General features: G+C 38.1%; 1 protein-coding gene across 1 annotated transcript; it reads left to right on the forward strand.

Annotated features, from left to right (window-relative positions):
• The first annotated feature begins 10,562 nt into the window (after positions 1 to 10,562).
• Positions 10,563 to 13,352, forward strand: LOC103424102 (AP2-like ethylene-responsive transcription factor At1g16060). Its single transcript, XM_070811054.1, has 8 exons — positions 10,563 to 10,781; positions 10,925 to 11,007; positions 11,192 to 11,200; positions 11,349 to 11,437; positions 11,540 to 11,613; positions 11,708 to 11,758; positions 11,849 to 11,925; positions 12,633 to 13,352. The coding sequence occupies exons 1-8, from the start codon at positions 10,621 to 10,623 to the stop codon at positions 13,160 to 13,162; spliced, it is 1,074 nt and encodes a 357-aa protein (XP_070667155.1). The 5' UTR covers positions 10,563 to 10,620; the 3' UTR covers positions 13,163 to 13,352.
• The last annotated feature ends 8,079 nt before the right edge of the window (positions 13,353 to 21,431 follow it).

Below are 21,431 nucleotides of genomic sequence, written 5' to 3' on the forward strand. Positions count from 1 at the left end.
ATGCTCATCATGCATCTTTGAAATGTAGCAGGTGCATTACATAAACCAAAAGGCATGCGACGATATGCAAATGTTCCAAACGGGCATGTAAAAGTGGTTTTTTCTTGCTCCTCGGGTGAAATAACGATTTGATTATAACCAGAATAACCATCAAGAAAACAATAGAAAGCATAACCCGCTAACCTCTCAAGCATTTGGTCAATGAACGGCAATGGGAAGTGGTCCTTCCTCGTGGTGGTGTTTAGCTTCCTATAGTCAATGCACACCCTCCAACCGGTTTGAATACGTTGAGGGACAAGCTCATTCTCGGCATTAGCTACCACCGTCACTCCGGATTTCTTTGGCACGCATTGAACGGGCGAAACCCACTTACTATCCGAGATTGGATAGATAACCCCACAATCTAGAAGCTTTATGATCTCCTTTTTCACTACTTCCATCATCGGAGGGTTAAGACGGCGTTGAGCCTCTCTAGTTGGTTTGGCCCCCTCCTCAAGAAATATGTGATGCATACAAGTTGTAGGGCTTATACCTTTAATACCGGCCAATGTCCAACCTAGGGCAGATTTGAACTCCTTCAAAACTCGAAGCAATTTCTCCTCCTTTTGTGCCGTGAGGGAGGAGGAAATGATGGCAGGTAGTGTCTCATTTTCTCCCAAGAAAATGTACTTCAAATGGCTTGGCAAAGGCTTGAGTTCAAGGATAGGTGCCTGAATTATGGATGGAAGCAATTTGTTAGTCGAAATGGGAATGGACTCACGGTTAGTATACTTACCATCAAGCTTAGGTGAGGACTCAAGGGCAGCCACAACTTCAAGTAATTCCTCACTAGGGGGCACGGCATGGGATGACTCATGTATGCCGTGGGTATGCATGCAATCTGCCCCCTTTGTTTTGAGTTCCATGCCTCGTGTAATGACTTTTTCAAGCGCATCGTCATTTAAATCGTCGAGATATCCCTGCGCCAAAGAGTCAATTATATCAATAGAAAAGCATGAATGGTCCTCACTAGGGTATTTAATGGAATCAGAAAGGTTAAAATTAACAACTTCCCCATCGAATTCCATGGACAAAGTTCCACTATACACGTCAATCTTCGTCCGGGCCGTCTTCATGAATGGCCTTCCAAGTAGAATGGGCAGCGAAGGAGCATGGTCCGATTCATCCATTTCGAGGACATAGAAATCCGCCGGGAAAACTAAATGATTAACCTGCACAAGAACATCTTCCAAAACTCCCTTTGGATAGGCGTTAGATCTATCGGCCAATTGTATTATTACCCCATCATCTTTCAATGCTCCTAAGTTCATAGATGCATAAATGGAATATGGCATAACATTTATAGAAGCACCTAAATCAAGCATGGCAGATTCAAATCTAGTGTTCCCAATGACACAAGGAATGCTAAAGCTACATGGATCTTTGCATTTGGGAGGTAGTTTGCGTTGCAAGATGGCGGACACATTCTCACCTACCTTTACCACTTCCTTAGTCGACATCCTCTTCCTAGTGGTACACAACTCTTTCAAGAACTTAGCATACCTTGGAACTTGCTTGATTGCATCTAACAAAGGTATGTTAACTTGAACTTTCCGAAAGGTTTCAAGGATATCCTTTTCTGCCTCTTCTTTCTTCGTTTGCATGAACCTACTAGGAAAAGGCACAATTGAAGGGAAAACATTAGTATGAACTGAATTTGACACATTTTTACCTTTGTGGGACAAATTGGGCAGATTTGGGGCCTTAGGGACTTGCGGCAAAGGTGGAACCACCTTTGCCGTGGGCAACCTTGATTCCTCCTCTTCCATTTGCACAATTTCATCCTCGTTATGACCTGTTTTTGATGAAGAACCTGCCCCAACCTCCTTACCACTTCTTAGGGTGATTGCTTTTGCACTTTCGAAACCTCCCTTCGGATTTGGAATGGTGGAACTAGGAAGTTGTCCGGGATCTCGAAACTTACCTACAAACTCGGCAATCTGCCCAATTTGTTTCTCAAGTTGATCCACCCTTTTATCTTGGTTTTGCATAGCCTTAGCTTGATCTTCCTGCCCATTAGACAACTTAGTTAGTATCTTAAGAAGTGCATCATTGTCAAGAGACGTACCTGAGGCACTTGGGCCGGATTGGGCTTGATTTTGGGGTGGGCCGTAGGTTTTGGGAAAGAACCCCGGGGGTTGTTACCTAAAGCCTCCTTGGTTTTGAGGTTGTTGGGGATCCCTCCACTTGAAATTTGGGTGGTCTCGCCACCCCGGATTATATGTGTTGGAGTATGGATCGTGTCTTGACTGATTTTGGCTTTGAAACCCAATGGCATTCGCACTCTCCCATCCGCCATTCTCGATGAGTTGAGCACATTTTTCGGAGACATGTCCTTGGATAGAACATACGCCACATATCACAGGTCCTTGCATCTTCATTCCCTCGGCCATCTGCGAAACAATAGAAGTAAGATTAGCCAATTGTGAATGAAGATCGGAAGTTGCACTTACCTCATGTACTTGGTGCCGTGGGGGTCCTCTTTGGCCTACACCCTCGTACTGTTGAGCGTTCAACGCTCTATTAGCAATCAAGACCTTGGCAGCCATGGGTGTTTTGTCCACCAATGCTCCCCCCGCCGAAGCATCAAGCATTTGATATTCTAAAGGTAGGAGACCCTCGTAGAAGTATTGCAAAAGCAACTCCTCCTTCATCTGATGCTGTGGACAAGAAGCAACAAGTGATTTAAACCGTTCATAATATGTAGGAAAAGACTCACCTTCTTCTTGCTGAATTCCGCTTATCTTTTTACGTAGGAGGATGATGCGAAAAGTTGGAAAGAACTTCTCCAAGAACGCTCTCTTCATACTCTCCCAAGAAGTGACAGTGCCGGGAGCTAACTCATATAACCAATCCTTGGCTTTATCCATCAAAGAGAATGGAAAAGCCTTCATCTTCAAGATACTTCCGTCAACATTGATGGGAGTCATACTAGAGCAAACTACTTCAAATTCTTTCAAATGTTTGTTAGGATATTCCATGGACAAGCCATGGTATTTAGGAATATGATGAAGCAAACTTGACTTTAATTCAAACTCGTCTGTCTTACCTTGGGCAGCCACGGGGTATTGGATGTAGAAGGGTGCGGCATTATCCAAACCCGAGGCGGAAAGCTCCTTGAGTGTACGATTGTCCATGGCCATGCCTTGGACTTCTTCAAATATCCCTGCCGTGGCTTCCTCCTCCTCTTCTTGTAGGTTTTCTTCAAGGTCAGATTCGGAATTGGGTGGAGTGTGTTCTTGCTGATTTCTAGCTCTTCTCAACTTCCTCTCAAAATCGTCGTCAAAATCCAAGATGTTCGCACGAATCGGTTGAGAGCTTCTAGTCATACATTAGTACCTAAGAAACAAGAAACAAAATTAGGTCAGAAACTTACACAAAGTCAGAAACAAAGTGAAATAAAAGAAACAAAAACAATCCAAGGGATTAGCAAAATTGCTAATCCCCGGCAACGGCGCCAAAAATTTGATGCGAAATAGATAAGCACACAAATTGAACCCTCTTTTTGTCAAATTGTAGCAAATATGTAAGTAGGGATCGTTCTAAACCGGGGATTAGGAGGGATTGCTAAATACTTGGAAACTGACTTAAAAACTCAAAAACAAAGTTTAAAACACTAAACTAGACTCAAAGAATGCAAAACTAAAGTTTAAAACACTTAAACAACCCTAGAACTCAAAACAGCAACTAGAAGGCTCAAAACTGCCTAAAAACCACTTTCTGGGCAGTTTTGAGCACCTACACTAATTTGGACGAAATTTGATGAAAACTTGAATCAAAATACTTAGAAACACAAATCAAAACACTTCCTAACTAATCTAAGACTTCAAATTAAAGGGGGATTTGTTTTGAACGAAAATTTAACACAAAAACAGAAACTTTAACTAGCACAGATTGTAAAAACGATTTTTGTGAAATAGATGGTTAAAAGGGCTAGTTAGGAGGTTCTTCTCCACACATGTCACACTTGCAAACAAAACGATTTTCAGTTGTTCTTCCAATGAATTATGAATACTCAACGCCCCAAATTAACCGTGAATTGCACTAATTAACCCTCAGTTTTTCCACAAGTTATTAAGTTGGATGATTGCATACGACAACCCAAAACATTCCCTACAAGTTCCCTACATGAATTGCATAATAGAGAAACAAGCAAGAATCATTACGTTCTATGAAAAACATAAGCATTGACAAAGCATTCGTTACTATGAATTGCATGAAACTTATGCTAAGAATTCATTCAACGCGATCGTTTTCAAGCGATCTTCACTACTTGTGATTATAAGATTGCAACTATTAGGTGAAACTCCCTCATAATCTAGCATCATATTCATGCATGAAAACTAAGCGTGCACTCTCAATCAACATACACAAATAAGTTATCAATCAAATAGATGAACGAATTGAATCCACAACTTATGAAATAACAACTGAATATAATCAAATCATATTGCAAGCATGTACATGGTTTCGAATTACCCCCCAACTAAGGGGGTTTAGTTCCTCATACTCACAACACAAAGTTTATTGAATTGAAACATCGAAGACATAAGAAAGATTACACCTAAAACGCTCCAGAATTCCACTTTGAATTTCTGACTTCAAGCTCCTCTTTCTTCTTCTCCTTGCTGCGGCAGAGAGGGTTTTAGGGTGTTTTTGGATGTGATTTTGGTTTTAGAAGGGAGTTAGGATGGTATGGTGGTGCGGCTAGGGGTATGGATGGTGTATGGAGGTGTAGAGTGGTGGCTGGAGTAGAAGGATGGTTGCGGCAAAGTGTATGAATGGTGGCTGGAATGGATGATAGCTGCGGCAGAGATGGGAATAGGGTTTAGACGATTTCTGATTTTGTGGAGAGGGAGAATGGTGCGGCTAGGTGTAGAAACTAAATATATATGCACTTAAAAACCCTAACAAATCAGATTAAAACAATGGGCTAGGGTTAAGGTTTGTAAAATAGGGCTTCTAGGATGGAAAGGTGCGGCATTGGGCTTAGGGTAACTAATCCGATTTTTGCATGTGAACAAGGCCTAGGTGCGGCTGATTAAGTGGACTAAGGTTAGGGTTTAGGTGCGGCATAGGTCCAAGAAGTAAGGATGGGTCATCCAAAAGCCCAAAGCCAAGAATAGAAACTCACGAAAATGAAAACCTCCAAGAATAGAAACTTCCAACTTTAGAAACTTTGGTTGCCAATTCCGATTTAGGAAAGATCAACCCAAAATGGAAACTTTTAGGCTTAGCTTTCCTACTTCGAGTAGGAAACCTCAAATCTTCAACTCTTCAATTCCATCCCAACCTTGTGTTCCAAGCATGTCCTTTTCAATCCAAGCTCACATTTTGCTCCAAAAGCTCCTACTTGCATCATTTCATGTAATATGTCCTTTAAACCTGAAAACACATGAAAGTAGCTTAAAAGACTACTTTAACGAAGAAAACATAACGAAAATGCATAAGAACTAGCTAACTAAGGCGCATAAATATGCTCCTATCACTATGCATGTTTTAACTACTAAAAGGCTTAAATCCTATCCCTTTGTGTGCTCCATTCACCCTTGTTGCGGCCAAACACTTTAGCCTAATTCTTTCATCACCCACACCATACTCTACCCATTCTAGCTCAGTACAAGCCATACCTTATAGTTTGGGGAATACCAATGTGATGAAGACTAAAGGTAAATTGAGTGATAGAACAAGATTGTGGCGTGTACCGAGGGCACCTATGTTGAAGTTGTTTCTAAAAATAAAGTTATAGGAAAAGAAAAGAAAAGAAAAAAAAAAAGAAGAGAATCAAAGTGGATACAAGTTCCAAATCCCCTCATTATAAGGCATAGGGCCTAGACGCCAAAAACAAAGAAGAAAGAAGACAAATGCAAGTGAAGAGCATGATCCTCAAGGACACTTTGGTATGCCCCAAGCTCTAGTATTTCATATCACTTCTTTCGTAACCTATAACCTAAGCCTTGCATTACAATCTTGAGAAAGACCTAGCTGATCATTGAGGATGTATTCATGGGTGATGGTAAGTGTGTGTGTTATCTATATTCTTAGCATTTGATTCATTTCATGAGATCTACTCAGAAATTGTACTTCCATTTCAGATTTCATATGTGAGAATTTTGATTCCCTTTACATAATTTCACTCATATATGTTGGTGGAGAGACTAAACCTTAGGATCTGAGTGAGAACTTGAGTGGAAGCTGTGAGGAGTAGAGTTGAGGCGAATTCTATCTTAAGCAATTGGGTATGGTAACCTTGAAGTTGTAAGACATGGAGAAATATCTTTATAAGTTACAATTGATACGATTCTTTGGAGTAGCAAACTTTTGAGTTTGAATGTATGACAAAGTTTTCATTGGTTCTTATTAGTTTGTTCAAAGCATGTATTAACCAAATTGTTTGCAGATTTTGTAGATGTTTGAGGGTGTCATCGCTGTAAACCCTCAGGAGACACAACTCCTCCAACTAGGGACACCTAGGGGTTCAAAGGCTTGTTGCACATGCTCAGTGCAATCGTTTGGCCAGCGAAAGTGGTTTAGTTAGATGATAGTGTTTTGTGTGTTTTAATTTTAAGTTTGCTCGAGGACTAGCAAAAACCAGGTTTGGGGGTATTTGATAGTTCACATTTCGTGTGCATTTATATCCTCCATATTTGGCATCTTTGTGATGTTTTTGGATCAAACTAGTTGTATTTTACATTATTTGGTGTTAGTGTGCAGCCAAGTGTGTTTTAGGATCAATTGGAAGGCAAATGAAGTAAAAACACCCTTTTTGGTAGCTGAGCATTATTCCAAGCGTGGAGAAGATTTTGGGGAGTTAATTTGAAGTCCAAATGAGGAATCAAGGACTATTTTGGCTGCTGGAATTTCAGGAAAAGATGTGGAAGGAAGTGGTGCAATTCGGACATATTGGGTGGTTCCACACACCTTGTCGTGCATTCCCTTACCTTTCCAGCTCCCTTTTACACCAAAAACATGCACTCCCATTAATTAAACCATTCAGCCACATTTACACCAACAAACACAGCCATGCCGTGCACTTTTATACCCATTTTCCAGCCTGTACAACCACTTCCAGGTTGTCCACTTCATCCTTGCAGCTATTCCACATGCATCTTCAATTAAATAAGCCACATGCAGGCATATTTCCTTTGTGCCGTGCATTTACCATTCCAGAAATCCACCCACCCCATCATCATTCACAAAAATAGCTCATCTTTGCCCTTCCAGCTCCACTTTTCTAAAGGCATCCGTATGCTCTCCCATAAAACCCCTATAATAACTATGCAAACTCACTTCTTCAAGGGGGGATTCCATCATACCATTATTCACACACATAGCCGCTCCATTTCTGTCCATTCTCTCTCCCATTTATAGAAACCATTCAATCATAGCCGCTCCACCTTCATTTACATCACACTTGGAGAACCAACACCGAAGGCCACTCTTAAGGGATTTTCGACACCAGTTTTGCTTCAAGGGTTTCTTCTTCTTAATTCTATGTTCACTCATGTTATATATTTCTATGTCAAACCTTTTGTAAACATGAAGTGTAACTAATCTCTTTCTAGGGATTCGATGTAGCCTAGCAAGATTGCCATCTAGTTAAATCAGAATGCTCAGTTGATCCTTCTATTTCTTGTTTCATTCTCTTATTTAATTGTGACTTTGTGTGTTGATTTTAATGCTTGATCACCATTTGAATTAAACACGGGTTGTCTAGCCAATATTAAAAGCACACATCATGCATAATCTTGGTAGATATGGGAATGATTGAAGGGAATGTTTTGCAAACATCCTGCCAAGTGTTTCCTTTGGTTTTATGAAAGTTTCTTATGCGTGACACATTCTTGATTAGGAACCAAAGTTGCACATCACAATTAGGTTCTTGACTAGGAACATTTGATCAAATCCACACATCATATGGTTGATCATATCTAAGTGAAACAAACTCAAGAAATAGGTAGATGGCTGAGCATAAACTGACTTAACAAACATGGAATTGGTTTAGCAATGGTGAAACCGAATCCCTAGCTTCATCTCCATTGGTGCTATCCCATTTTATTACTTGTTGATTCATTTACTTGTGTTCATTTCATTTTCGTGTGTTTTCAAGTTACAACAACAAATCTGTCTATATTGATTAGTTTTATTATCTAATAGGGTTCTTGCAAAACAAGTGGTTGTATAGGTCCAATTAGTCCCTGTGGATTCGACACCCTTACTTGTGCTATTATACTCAACATGTTTTAGCACTAGGAAGGAATTAATTCAACATGTGCTAAGTTAATTTTTGCATCACTTACATCTTTGCTACAATTGTCAACAATAGGGTTTAATTTGTGTGTCAAGTAATTTTCACATCACCAACAACACTAATATTGTTCCCAACTTGGTAATTACCACTTGCACAATCCATCAGGTGTGGGGTTTTATTACACAAGGCCTTGGTATTAGTGGAGTGGGGTTGAGATATTAAACTCTTCTTCTTTTTTTTTTCAGAGATACGGTCAATGTGCGATATTTCAATAGGTGGTCTGTGTCAAGTTGTCATACCAAATTACATATCGACGTGTGCAAGGGAGGGATATTTAAACCTTTTTTTTTTCAGAGATAGGTCGATGTGGGATATTTCAATAGGTGGTCTGTGTCAAGTTCTCATACCAAATTACATACCAGCGTGTGGGAGGGAGTGAGGAAGGGAGGGAGAGAGAGAGAGAGAGGAGGAGGAGGGTAGAGATCATCCTATTGATTAAGACAGGATTAGTTGCATATGATAGGAGCATATTTATACGACTTTGTTATCTTGTTATCTTATTTCCTTGCATTTATTTTGGTAATTTATGTTACTTTCGTATTATTGTAGGTCCAGTTGGTAAAGATGACAATAAATAGCTAAATGGAGCAATTTGGAGCAGTTTTGGACTTGGATTGAATAGCATGTGTGGATAGCATATGGGCTGAACGTTTTTTGTGTTTAAATGGTGCTAAACATGTGCTAAAATCTGGAGAAATTAAAGTTGAGGCTTGGAAGGCAAGGAATTACACAAGAAAGAGGAATCCTAGTTGGAGAGGAACATTATCTTATCCTACCCTATCTTATCTTATCATATCTTATCCAACATTATCTTATCTTATCTCCAGCTGCAAGGAGGAATCCTAATCACATTCCAACATTTTCTACTTGATTTTTATAGTCCTAAAATAACTCAAAAACGCCAAAACCCTTTCCTCCTTCGATTCAGCCATTTCCCCCTATATATATGAAATTCCTGCAGAGATTTAGGGGGTGCCATGCCTACCATTCATCCATTGAAGTTGCTGAAATTTTCAGAGTTCTTTCTATCTTTGTTTTAAGTTTCTATGTTTATTTTAGATTACTTTTCAGTTATGATGAACATGTGTAACTAAGTTTCTTTTTAGCTAGAGATGAATTTGAAGCCATGATCATATGTTTTATATAAATTGATTACATCCAATTATTGTTCCATAAAACATGAATGCAATTTACTTATCTGCTTTGTAGAGAACTTATTCTTGTATGTTTATTAAGGATGCATACTTAGTTTCCATCCAGGGATTTGATGCTAGAATATAAGGGAATTTCACCTAATCGTTATGAACTTATTTTTGTAAGTAGTAAAAGTCACTAGTCATGATTGATTTAAGTAAATTCTTGGCAAGAATATCATGCTTTTCATAGTTACAAATGCTTTGTCAATGCTTATGATTTTCATAGAACTTAATGATCTTTGAGATGTATCTCTATCATGCTTTTCATAGTTAGGGAACTTGAGAAGAATAATTTGGTTGCGTCACTGAGTCCAATTCAATGAACTTAGGAAAATCTAAGAATTAATTAGTGCTATTCACAATTAATTTGGGGCATTGTCATTCATGGTTTATCGAAAGAATAACTGGAAATCGATTTGTATGCATATGTTTCATGTGTGGAGAAGAATCCTTTAGCTATCCTTTCATTCACAATTTAATCTTGCTGCCATTTAATTTTGTTTTAGTTAAATTTGTCCAAAAACTTCCCAGTCTTGTTTTGTTGTTAGTTTAACTTAATTTTCAGTTTTATAAGTTTAATTTGTGTTGATTTGCATCCCTTCTAATCCCCGAAATAGAGCGATCCCTACTTACTCATACTACGATTGCATAATTTATAGGTTTAATTTATGTGTTAGTTTCTACCATGTCAGCATACTTTTTAGATTTTAAATAAATATGATGGCAATAGAACATAACATATAAGTTAAGGTTGGGACAAGGTAGAAGATACGAGATAAAGCCGGTTAAAGACGGCCATTACAAACAATCTCCACAGCCGGCAAACTCTGAATTGGCACAGCTCATCACACTCTTCCAATCCCTCTCTCTCTCTCTCTCTCTCTCTCTCTCTCTCTCTCTCTCTCTCACTGATCTCCATGCTTATTCATATCCCTTTATAAGCCTCTTACATGGAGGACTTAGTCATATCAATCTCTCAAATATAGCTAATTATCCAACCATTAACATTCCTTCTTCTTCTCTTATTATTCTTTTTTGGTCGACCGATCAATCGAGACGTACAATACGAGTTTCATGGCAAAGTTATCTCATCAAAACCAGAAACCCAATGCAAACAATAACAATAATGCTACTGCAGCTAATAACACTGCTATCACAAAGGTCAAACGAACAAGGAGAAGTGTCCCAAGGGATTCCCCTCCTCAACGTAGCTCAATTTATCGTGGGGTCACCAGGTGATTAATTAAGTACCTGCACAAAAAACCAATTAATCATATTTGTATATTTGTTTAATTTCTGTATGAATTCCTTTTGCTCAGTAATTGAACTTTTTTCCCTAAATGGCATGGGTTTGCTGCGTGCTTGATTATCAATTCAGACACCGATGGACTGGCCGATACGAGGCTCATTTGTGGGATAAGAATTGCTGGAATGAATCACAAAACAAGAAGGGCCGCCAAGGTATTTACAATCTTATCATCTCCATTAATTAAATATAACTTTTCATCTACGTCGTTGAATTTATACTTAATACATGCATGCCTGATTTACTGATGTGGTTTCTTATACCATTTCGTCTTTCGATCTTGGTTTTGTTTGTGTTGGTGCTATTGAATGCTTGGAATGGAATTGCACTCAAATTCAGTCTACCTTGGTAGGTTTTATTTAAGTTAATTGGTACTACGTATACACCTAATTTATGTGCAATCTTATATGTGTGTGTGTGTGTGTGTGTGTGATACTTGACCAACTGAGAAAAATCAGTAGTGTATATATATATATATTAATCGATCCTTTTCCAGGCGCATATGATGATGAGGAAGCTGCAGCACATGCTTATGACTTAGCAGCACTTAAGTACTGGGGTCAAGATACCATTCTCAACTTTCCGGTAAATTAATTTTATCCTTAATTATATTATTTGGGTGATCTTACAAAATGGAAATCAAGAAAGAAATTAACTAAGAAATAATATCACTTACTGTTAATGTAGTTGTCGACATATCCAAAAGAATTGAAAGAAATGGAAGCTCAATCAAGAGAGGAATATATTGGATCATTGAGAAGGTAACTAATCTTCAACATCTGAGGCTAGTAGACTTGAGAATAATAAACAACTGTTGATTAATGAGCTCTTATTTGTTTTGTGATGAATTTGCAGGAAGAGCAGTGGTTTTTCTCGGGGAGTTTCCAAATATAGAGGTGTTGCAAGGTATAAATTAAGACCTAGTCCGAATTTTTTTTGGTATACATACTAGAATGATTTTTTTATTTTCCTTGCTCTTATTTTATTTATGAGCAGACATCATCACAACGGAAGATGGGAAGCTCGAATTGGACGAGTCTTTGGGAACAAGTACCTCTATCTCGGGACATATGGTAGTACTAAGTGACAACTTTTTTGTTTCTTTGATCACAGATGATTAATCTTTTTATTCAACAATATAAATAAACACGTCACTTAATATTACGGTCTAATAGTATTTATCTTCACTTGTAAGTGAGAGGTCTTAAATTCGATTTTGAACCATATTATTATTAGCCCATTTTAAGGTTTAGACTACTTTCTCAACCCCTTAATGTAGATAAAAAACAATATAAATAAACATATGCAATAAATTAAGCAGGTGGGGAAATTATATATTTTGTATTATATCTATCTGTTAATCGTGATTGCATCAAATACATGTAAGTATTTTGGTGAGTCCTCATTTGCTAGGCTCACTCTGTATTGTATTCCAACGATTCAAACCGTCTATCTTTTAGGTCTTCCCTCAAGATCATGTCTACCAAAAGATTGACGATTTAGATCGTTAAACTATTTTTGCAAAGATGCTTTATGAATGATATTCTTGAAGATAAACAATTTAGATCATTAAATTATATTATGGAATGAGCTTCACAAAAACTTTTATAAAAAATTGTGTAAAAAAATTGGTGCCACAAATCCGTCCCCGTATATAGCGATCTACTTAAATACATAGGAACTTTTTTGTTATTGAATCTTACATATACGAAAATAACTTTACGTTAATAGATAAATAATGATTAAACTGACATTATCCCTGTATCTTAAATGTTACCAGCTACCCAAGAAGAAGCCGCAACAGCATATGACATGGCGGCTATAGAGTACCGTGGGCTCAATGCTGTCACAAACTTTGACCTCAGCCGTTACATCAAATGGCTAAAACCTAATGGTCCTAACAACGACGACAATACCGGTCGGCCTAACCCTACTGCTATTGAGGCTAAATTGCCAAGTGTCACTCGAAGCCCTAATGATCAAGGTCGTGGACTTGGCTTCTTTCAGAACCTTGCATACAGTCCCGGAGAAATCATGACGACAGCTCAGCCTAGACCAACCACTGCTACATCAGCCCTAGGTCTCCTTCTTCAGTCATCGAAGTTCAAGGAGATGATGGAAATGACAACAGCCACCGATTCCATGACATCGCAGCCAGAGTTGGGCACATCACAGTGCACATTTCCCGATGACATACAGACTTACTTTGACTGCCAAGATTCTAGCAGCTATGCTGATGGAGACGATGTTATCTTCAGCGACCTCAATTCATTCATGCCACCCATGTTCCAGTGTGATTTCACCACTTAAAGGAGCATGTTTTCGTGGTTTAATTTACTCTCTTTTATTTTGTAATTTACTGAAGTAGGTTCTTTCATTTTATTTTCTTTTTCTGTGAATACGCAGGAAGGGTCAGCATCCATGTCAAGGATGCACAAAAGATAAAAGAAAAATTGAAAGAGAAAATCTCACTACTGATCATCTTCATGTGGGAGCAAGAGTAGGCTAATTATTATTTTGTTCATTCAATTTCTTTTAAGTGTAAAGAAGAATAAAATTGTTTCATCATTTTTTTATATCAATAATAAGCATGATTCTCTGGTGTTTCATTTCCATTTTTTTCAATAAAGTGTGCAGAAATTTTGGCGATGGATATGTTAAAGAGAGTTTTAAACCTTTGAAGAATGGCGTGTACTATCCACACCCCATTTTTACTTCTCACGCATCCCTTATTAATTTATGTCTTTTGATCTTCTTTAATCCAGTCGTTCCGACGGCCGCAAATTAAGAGGGTGCGTATGAAGTAAAAAGAGGTGTGTGGATAGCACACTCCTTGAAGAATATCTTTGTGAAAATAAAGGTAACAAGGAACTAATTATATATATATATATATATATATATATATATTAGCACTAATGAGAAAACAATGGAGGAGAGGAGAGGTGTTATGAAGGAAAAAAAAATTGTCTAGAAGAGGATCATTTGAGTATCTCATGCAATAAAATTGAAATTAAAAGGGGAAGCATAATGACATGAACTCAAACATCAAATCATTTTCCCTTGACATCCAAAGCTTAGTAGATGATAAACCAAGAATCCACTTAAATCATAGAGAAATGGAAGACAGTTATTTTATACCATTGAAGAACCCTTTTTTTTCACAAAGGTGATCGCCCAAAGTGGCGTCTTCATTCCATTGCTCTTCTTGTTCCTTGTTGGTTGATATCAATTGGATATCCAAGTATCAAAAGAATGGGACCGTTAAGTCTCCAGACCAAAGAGCAGATGTAAAGAGGACATATGAGTTTGGAGGAAGACTGATGCTAGTGAATCTTTTCCTTTGTGGCCAGTCATTATAGAGTAAAAAGAAAGAGAGAGTTCCCCATTTTGGGTGACTCTCTCTTTTCCCTCTATAATGAGGAAAAGACTTCTTGAAAACTAAGATGTACACTAGACACCGAATCTACCACTAATACCAAGTACCTTCTCACTTACCTATCCATTGATTAATTCAATTGACGATGTTGATTAGTTTTACTTATGCATAGAGTACCTATGGTATTTAAGCTAGCCCGTACATTGATATGAGCATATTTATACGACTTAGTTAGCTTGTTTCTTGGCATTTATGTTGTTAGTACGTAGTTATTTTAGTATTTTAAGCTATTTCCGTGTGTTTGTAGGTCGAAAGGGTTAAAGTGGCAAAGAAGTGCATTTTGGTGCCTTTTGGAGCAAAATTGGGCTTGGAATGTGATGTGAAAATTATGTTGACACACAAATTAACGCTCTTTTTATCGATTGTAGTAAGTATGTAAGTAGGGATCGTTCTAGGCCGGGGATTAGGAGGGATTGCTAAATCACTTGAAAACTGACTCAAATACGTAAAAACAAGTTTAAAACACTAAACTAGACTCAAAGAATGCAAAACTAAACTTTAAAACACCAAAACAAACAAAAAGACTCAAAACAGCAAACAAACACTCAAAACTGCCTTAAAACACTTTCTGGGCAGTTTCTGACACTCAGGAAGAATTTGGACGAAAATTGATTATAACTTGACTCAAGACACTTAAAAACACAAACTAAATTGATTTCTAACTAGTATGACTCAACAAAGAAAAGGGGGATTGATTTTGGACGAATTTAAAAACAAAACAAAACTTTGTAAACTAAAACAGATTTTAAAACGAATTTGGATGATTTGAATGGATGGAAGGCTAGCTAAGGGGTTCATCTCCACACATGTCACACTTGCATATAAAACGATTTCCAATTGCTTTTCAATAAACCATGAATTCTCAACGCCCCAAGTTAATTAGGTCCGCTTAAATTAACCCTCAGATTTTCCTTAAGTTATTGAATTGGATGAATTGCATACGACAACCCAAAGCATTCCCCACAAGTCCCCTACATGATTGCATAATAGAGATACAAGCAAGAATCATTAAGTTCTATGAAAACCATAAGCATTGACGAAGCACTTGTTACTATGATTGCATGAAACTTATGCCAAGAATTTACTTAACACGATTGTGATCAACAACCTTTACTACTTGTGAATATAAGTTCATAACGATTAGGTGAAATTCCCTTATATCCTAGCATCAAATTCATGCATGCAAACTAAGTGTCGACCCTCAATCAACATACAAGAATAAGTTTTAATTCACATAGATAAGCAAATTGAACTCACAACTTATGAAACGCAATTAGAAGTAATCAAATCATATAGCAAGCATAAACATGGTTTCGAATCCCCCCCTAGCCAAGGGGGTTTAGTTCCTCATACTCGCAAATAAACAAAGATAAATAAATTTAAACATTAAAACAAAGATAGAAAACACCTAGAAACGCTCCACAATCCAAGCTCCTTGAATGGCATGCACGGCTCCAAGAGTTCTTCCTTCTTCTCCTTTGCAAACTCACGGCACAAGAGGTATATTTGGGTGAATGGTGTAGTGAAAATATGGTAGAGGATGGTGACTAAATGGTGCAGCAAAAGATGGTATTTATAGGCTGAAATTTGCAGCCCCTATGTAGCAAAGGAAAAGGATTTAAAGGCCTAATTTGTATAGGATAATAACACACAATCCTTGAAGGAAAAGGCTAAGGCTTTTAGAGACCAAGGGGGAAAGGAATAATCAGGTTTCTAGAAGTTCTAGAAAGGTTTGGGGCGTCACTTTTGTAGGACAAGGGATAAGGTCTTCTAGAAAGGTTGTTTTGTGGCTGATTTCTAGAAAAACAAGGGATAAGGTATGGCACCTTTGTAGGAGTGGATAAAGGCTTCTAAAAACCAATTTTAATGTGTCCTAATCTAGTTAGAAACCCTCCTAAGTGGCTGAAATGTGGATAGTTTAGGATTAGGATAAGATAGGATAGGATAAGGTTTGTTTGGATAAGATAAGCTAAGATAAGGTTATGGATGAGGTTTTGGATAAGATTCCTTCTCTTGAGCTGATTCTTTGACTTTAACTCTTCTTCTTCACATAGGAAACCTTGCTTGAGTAGGAAACTTCATGTGTCTAGGAATCCATCTTCAATTAGGACTCCTACATTGATTAGGAATCCTTCATTTAAGCCCTTTCCTACTTCAACTAGGAAACTTTGTATCTTCAATTCTTCAACTTCAAAACACATTCCTAGCTTCATCAATCCTTCAAATTCGTCCATCCCTTGTGCTACATATGCATGAACTCCATTCTAGCCCAACTTTGCTCCAAAATGCTCCAAATTGCTTCCTTTTGCTCACTTTGTCTCTAAAACCTGAAAACACATGAAAATAGCTTAAAAGACTAACTTAACTAAGAAAACACAACATAAATGCATAAGAACTAACTAACTAAGGCGCATAAATATGCTCCTATCAAATTCCCCCACACTTAGCTTTTGCTAGTCCTCGAGCAAAACAACGAAACAAAACATAACCTAAACCTTCCAACAATCGCCTCAGGGATTTCCAATGGTACATGACACGCCAAAGATCACTACTTACATAGATTTTAGCCATCCCTACTCTCGAGCACATACTTAATCATAGTCATCACTTACTAGCTCACATTTAACCAATTAAAACGATGTTTTGAATGTAGTAACATGCCTTAGAGAATCCCTCAATTCCTCACTAGATATACACTCAATTTTCACTCAGATTTTCTAACTACACACCCTACACTAGTTATATGTGAGAAGATTGATGTAAATATGAAAACTAATGCTCACATATGTTATGACAAGAAAAGCATTTTCTGGAATTATGAATGTATGTATATGATCTCATGAATGGAATGCTACTGCTTAGATGCGAGAACCAGGGATATCATATGCTCATACCAATTCCAAACTCCACATATTGAAACACATAACAATCAAGATAGAAGCAAAGGGTTGTAACAGGGCTAAGGTCTTGGCTAATCAAAGAAAGGTAAGGATAAACAAATATTCTTAAAGAATAATAAGCAAAGTTATGAAATTGACACTTCGAATTAACTTTTGCATGCAAAAATCAATGTTTAAACCCAAGGGGAAGACTCATGCACCACTTAGGGTCTAATTCCACTTTTTGGACCCTTGCTTCAACAACCAACAACTTAGAGCTCATTTTATGCTCTTTCAACTCCTTTTCATACTTTTCACACTTTTCTCTTTTTTTTTCTTTCTTTTTCTACGAATTTTCTTTCTTTTTTTTTTCTTTTTCTTTTTCTAACCCGTGCCCTCCTTACTTCTTTTGGCACACAAACTTTCCCTTCCCCCACACTTAGTTTTCTGCACAACGTTGATCAAAAGGAATTCCCTCTAAGTCAAGTTTTATTATCCTTTAAGAACAAGGGTATGGATAGTCCTACTCTAGGCTAGGTAAGGATAATGTGGCTAACAAAAAAAATAGGCTAAATAAGGCTAAAAGGGGTTAATCCTACAAAACAAATGCATGGGATGAAGGCTTTTTGGCTTTAACTACTAAACAACTTCATCTTGTTATAAGTTATGCACTCAATTTTAAGCTTTGAATGAAATGGGTATGAGTTCTAATATTTGGATCTATAATGATGAAACGCCTTCTAAGTAGCAACCAAGCAAAGAATGATGAGATCATGCAACGACTTTTAGAAAACAACAAATTCACAGATTATTAACTCTCCAAAGAATGTTTAGGCTCAAGTCTCACAGGGTTGTAGCGTTAGTTTGAGTTACTTCCTTCAAGCATGTAACAAAAACTGATTTTTTTCCTTTGTGATCACATGTGAATTCGTAAACAACAACGATGACCAAGCATAAACAAAAGAGCATATCAAACTTCCATCCATGTTAGTAACTTTCTTTAACAGTCATGCAATTAAAAACCAAATCCTCATCATTGTGTTGGAAGGTACTCTAAGACACAAACAAACAAAAACAACTTTAAAACGACTCTTTTTTGGGTTTTTTTCAAAACTTTTTCGAATTTTTTCTTGAATTTTCGGATTTTCTGGTAAAGCCACATAAAAACACATCAAAACATTCTAAAAACACTTAAAAACAATGAAAAACAACCTTTGAAATGTTAGGTGGTAAAATCCTACGAATTTAGCAACAAAAACACTTTGTTTACCCCCCCCACACTTAAACCAAACATTGTCCTCAATGTTTCAAACATAGACTCACACAAAAAACAAGCAAATAACACAACTAGCAAACATGACAAATATGGCAAAGTAAACGCAATAAAGAGTAGGGTTTAGTAACGCAAATCTGATTATGATGCCGGAGCTTCCTAGGTTGTCTTTATTTGCATGGGTTGCCTCCCAAGAAGCGCTTGCTTTAACGTCTTCCAGCCAGATGATGCCTCCAATCAAGCTTGAATAGGGCCCACATCATCGAGGGATACATCTTCCAGTTTTATGCTCCTCAAAATACTCATACATTGGCTCTATGAATGGAAGGGGATAGTAATCCCTCCTGTTGGGTCCTTGTGCTTCCACAAATCAATGTAAACTTCCCCACCACTTTGCATTCGATTAGGTACCTGCACCAACGGAGGTAACAACCTATTAGTTGAAATGGGAATCGAAATCGGAATAGGTGGCTTACCAATGTTCGGCAAGGAAGCGGCAGCACAATCAACAAATGCATGTGGGGTGCTCTTGGCCAGATTTGGGGGTTTGAGGGTTGTGGCCGTGTAATCCTTGTGTTTTACTCCAATTCCCTCTTTATTGATCGTTGGAAATGCAATCTTCTTGATTGGTGTTGAACGTTCCTGCCTTTTACTTTTAATTACATCAATGGCACAACAAGAACGAACATCATTAGTATTCTCAGAAGATTCGGAAACTTTGAAATTAATCATATCACCACCAAACGCCATAGTGACTGCTCCCTTGGCCACGTCAATCTTGGTTTGAGCTGTTTTCATGAAAGGACGTCCAAGTAAGAGTGGTGATGATGGAGAGTGTACCGAATCTTCCATGTCAATCACATAGAAATCTGCAGGAAAAATCAAATGGTCTACCTGCACCAAAACATCCTCCAAAACTCCTTTCGGATATGCATTAGATCGATCGGCTAATTGAATAATAACACCATCATGTTTAAGCTCGCCTAGATTCATCGATGCATAAACAGAATATGGCATGACATTGATTGATGCACCTAAATCTAGCATAGCATGATCAAACCTCGTATTGCCAATAACACAAGGGATAGTGAAACTACCTGGATCTTTGCATTTAGGTGGTAACTTTCTTTGCAACAACGCATATACATTCTCACTTACGTGTACCACCTCTTTCTCCCGAATCCGATTCCTTGTTGTGCAAAGCTTCTTCAAGAACTTAGCATATTTCGGGATTTGCTTTATTGCATCGAGGAGTGGGATGTTGACTTGAACCTTCCTAAACGTCTCCAGAATGTCTTTTTCCTCCTCATCGTTCTTGGCTTGCATCAACCTGCTAGGAAAGGGGACGTTTAGTGGAATAGAACTTGATTGAGTCGAATTATGACTTACCTTAGGTGTAGGACACGGCAAAGGTGCAATAGGAGGCTGCGGCATTGTTTTCTCCTTCCTTGCCGTGGTTGAGGTTTGGGGTTCTTCCTCAAACAGTAGCTTTTCATCCTCTTTTTGACTTAAATTGGATGTTTGGGGTTCGGTTCCAACTTGTTTGCCACTCCTTAATGTAATTGCTTTGGCGGTTTCGAATCCCCCTTTTGGATTTGCAACGGTTGAACTAGGGAGTCTTCCTTGGTCTCGAAACTGTCCTACAAACTCCGCAATTTGCCCAATTTGCTTTTCCAAGTGATCCACCCTTTTAGCTTGGCTTTGCAATGCTGCGGCTTGATTCTCTTGCCCCTGAGACAAAGTGTTAAGTAATTTAAGAATTGCATCATTATCCAAGGACGTACCTGAATTTGTTGGGGCAGAATGTATTTGAGTTTGATTTGGTGCGAATGGCTTTTGATAGAAACCCGGGGGTTGTTGCCGAAATGTGTTTTGTTGTTGGCCTTGTTGGGGTTCTCGCCATTTGAAATTCGGATGATCACGCCAACCAGGATTGTAGGTGTTAGAAAAGGGATCATTCCTTTGTTGGTATTGCTGCCCAAAGCCCACGGCATTGAGGGTCTCCCACCCTCCGTTCTCGATCAATTGTGGGCATGTGTCCGTAGGGTGTCCTTGCATGGAACATACGCCACACGCACTTACATTTTGAACTTTTGGCCCTTCCACAACCTGAGAAAGCAAAGTAGTAAGGTTAGCCATTTGGTTTTGAAGTTCGGTTATGGCACTTACCTCATTCACTTGGTGTTGCCGTGGGGTGCCTCTTTGGCCAACACCTTCGTATTGTTGAGCGTTCAACGCTCGATTAGCAATCAAAGTCTTTGCTGCCGTGGGAGTCTTATCCACCAAAGCTCCTCCCGCCATTTGAAAGTATGTAAGTAGCGTTAAACCCTCTTTTTGTCAATTGTAGTAAAGTATGTAAGTAGGGATCGTTCTGGACCGGGGATTAGGAGGGATTGCTAAACACTTGAAAACTGACTTAGAAACGTAAAAACAAAGTTTAAAACACTAGATTAGACTCAAAGAATGCAAAACTAAAGTTTAAAACACTAAAACAAACCAAAAACTCAAAACAGCAACCAAAAGACTCAAAACTGCCTTGAAAACACTTTCTGGGCAGTTTTGAACACAAAGCACCAAATTGGACGAATTTGGGTTTTAACTTGTACCAAAACACTTAAAAACATAAACCAAAACACTTTCTAACTAATCTAGGACTCCAAAATAAATGGGGGTTTGATTTGGACGAAAATGACTAACAAAACAGATTGCAAAGTAAAAACAGAATTGAAAACGATTTTGGGATTTTAAATGGATGATGGATTAGTTAGAGGCTCTTTCTCCACACATGACAAGTATGCAAACGACTCGATTTCCAGTTATTCCTTCGTTGAATTATGAATGACAATGCCCCAAATTAACCGTGACATCACTAGTTAATTCTCAAGTTTTCCTTGTGTTATCGGATTGGATGACATCATTCGACAACCCAAAGCATTCCTCAAAAGTTCCCTACATGACATCATAATAAAGATACAATCAAAGATCATTACG

Source organism: Malus domestica, chromosome 13, assembly GCF_042453785.1.
Source record: "Malus domestica chromosome 13, GDT2T_hap1".
Classification (NCBI taxonomy): Eukaryota; Viridiplantae; Streptophyta; class Magnoliopsida; order Rosales; family Rosaceae; genus Malus; species Malus domestica.

What these genes read in the sequence shown, in the direction of transcription:
- LOC103424102 (XM_070811054.1), top strand. Translation starts at nt 10,621, where the DNA reads ATGGCAAAGTTATCTCATCAAAACCAGAAACCCAATGCAAACAATAAC. An exon ending in ATACCATTCTCAACTTTCCG is followed by an intron (nt 11,438 to 11,539) that starts GTAAATTAATTT and finishes CTGTTAATGTAG; the next exon opens with TTGTCGACATATCCAAAAGA. An exon ending in TATATTGGATCATTGAGAAG is followed by an intron (nt 11,614 to 11,707) that starts GTAACTAATCTT and finishes ATGAATTTGCAG; the next exon opens with GAAGAGCAGTGGTTTTTCTC.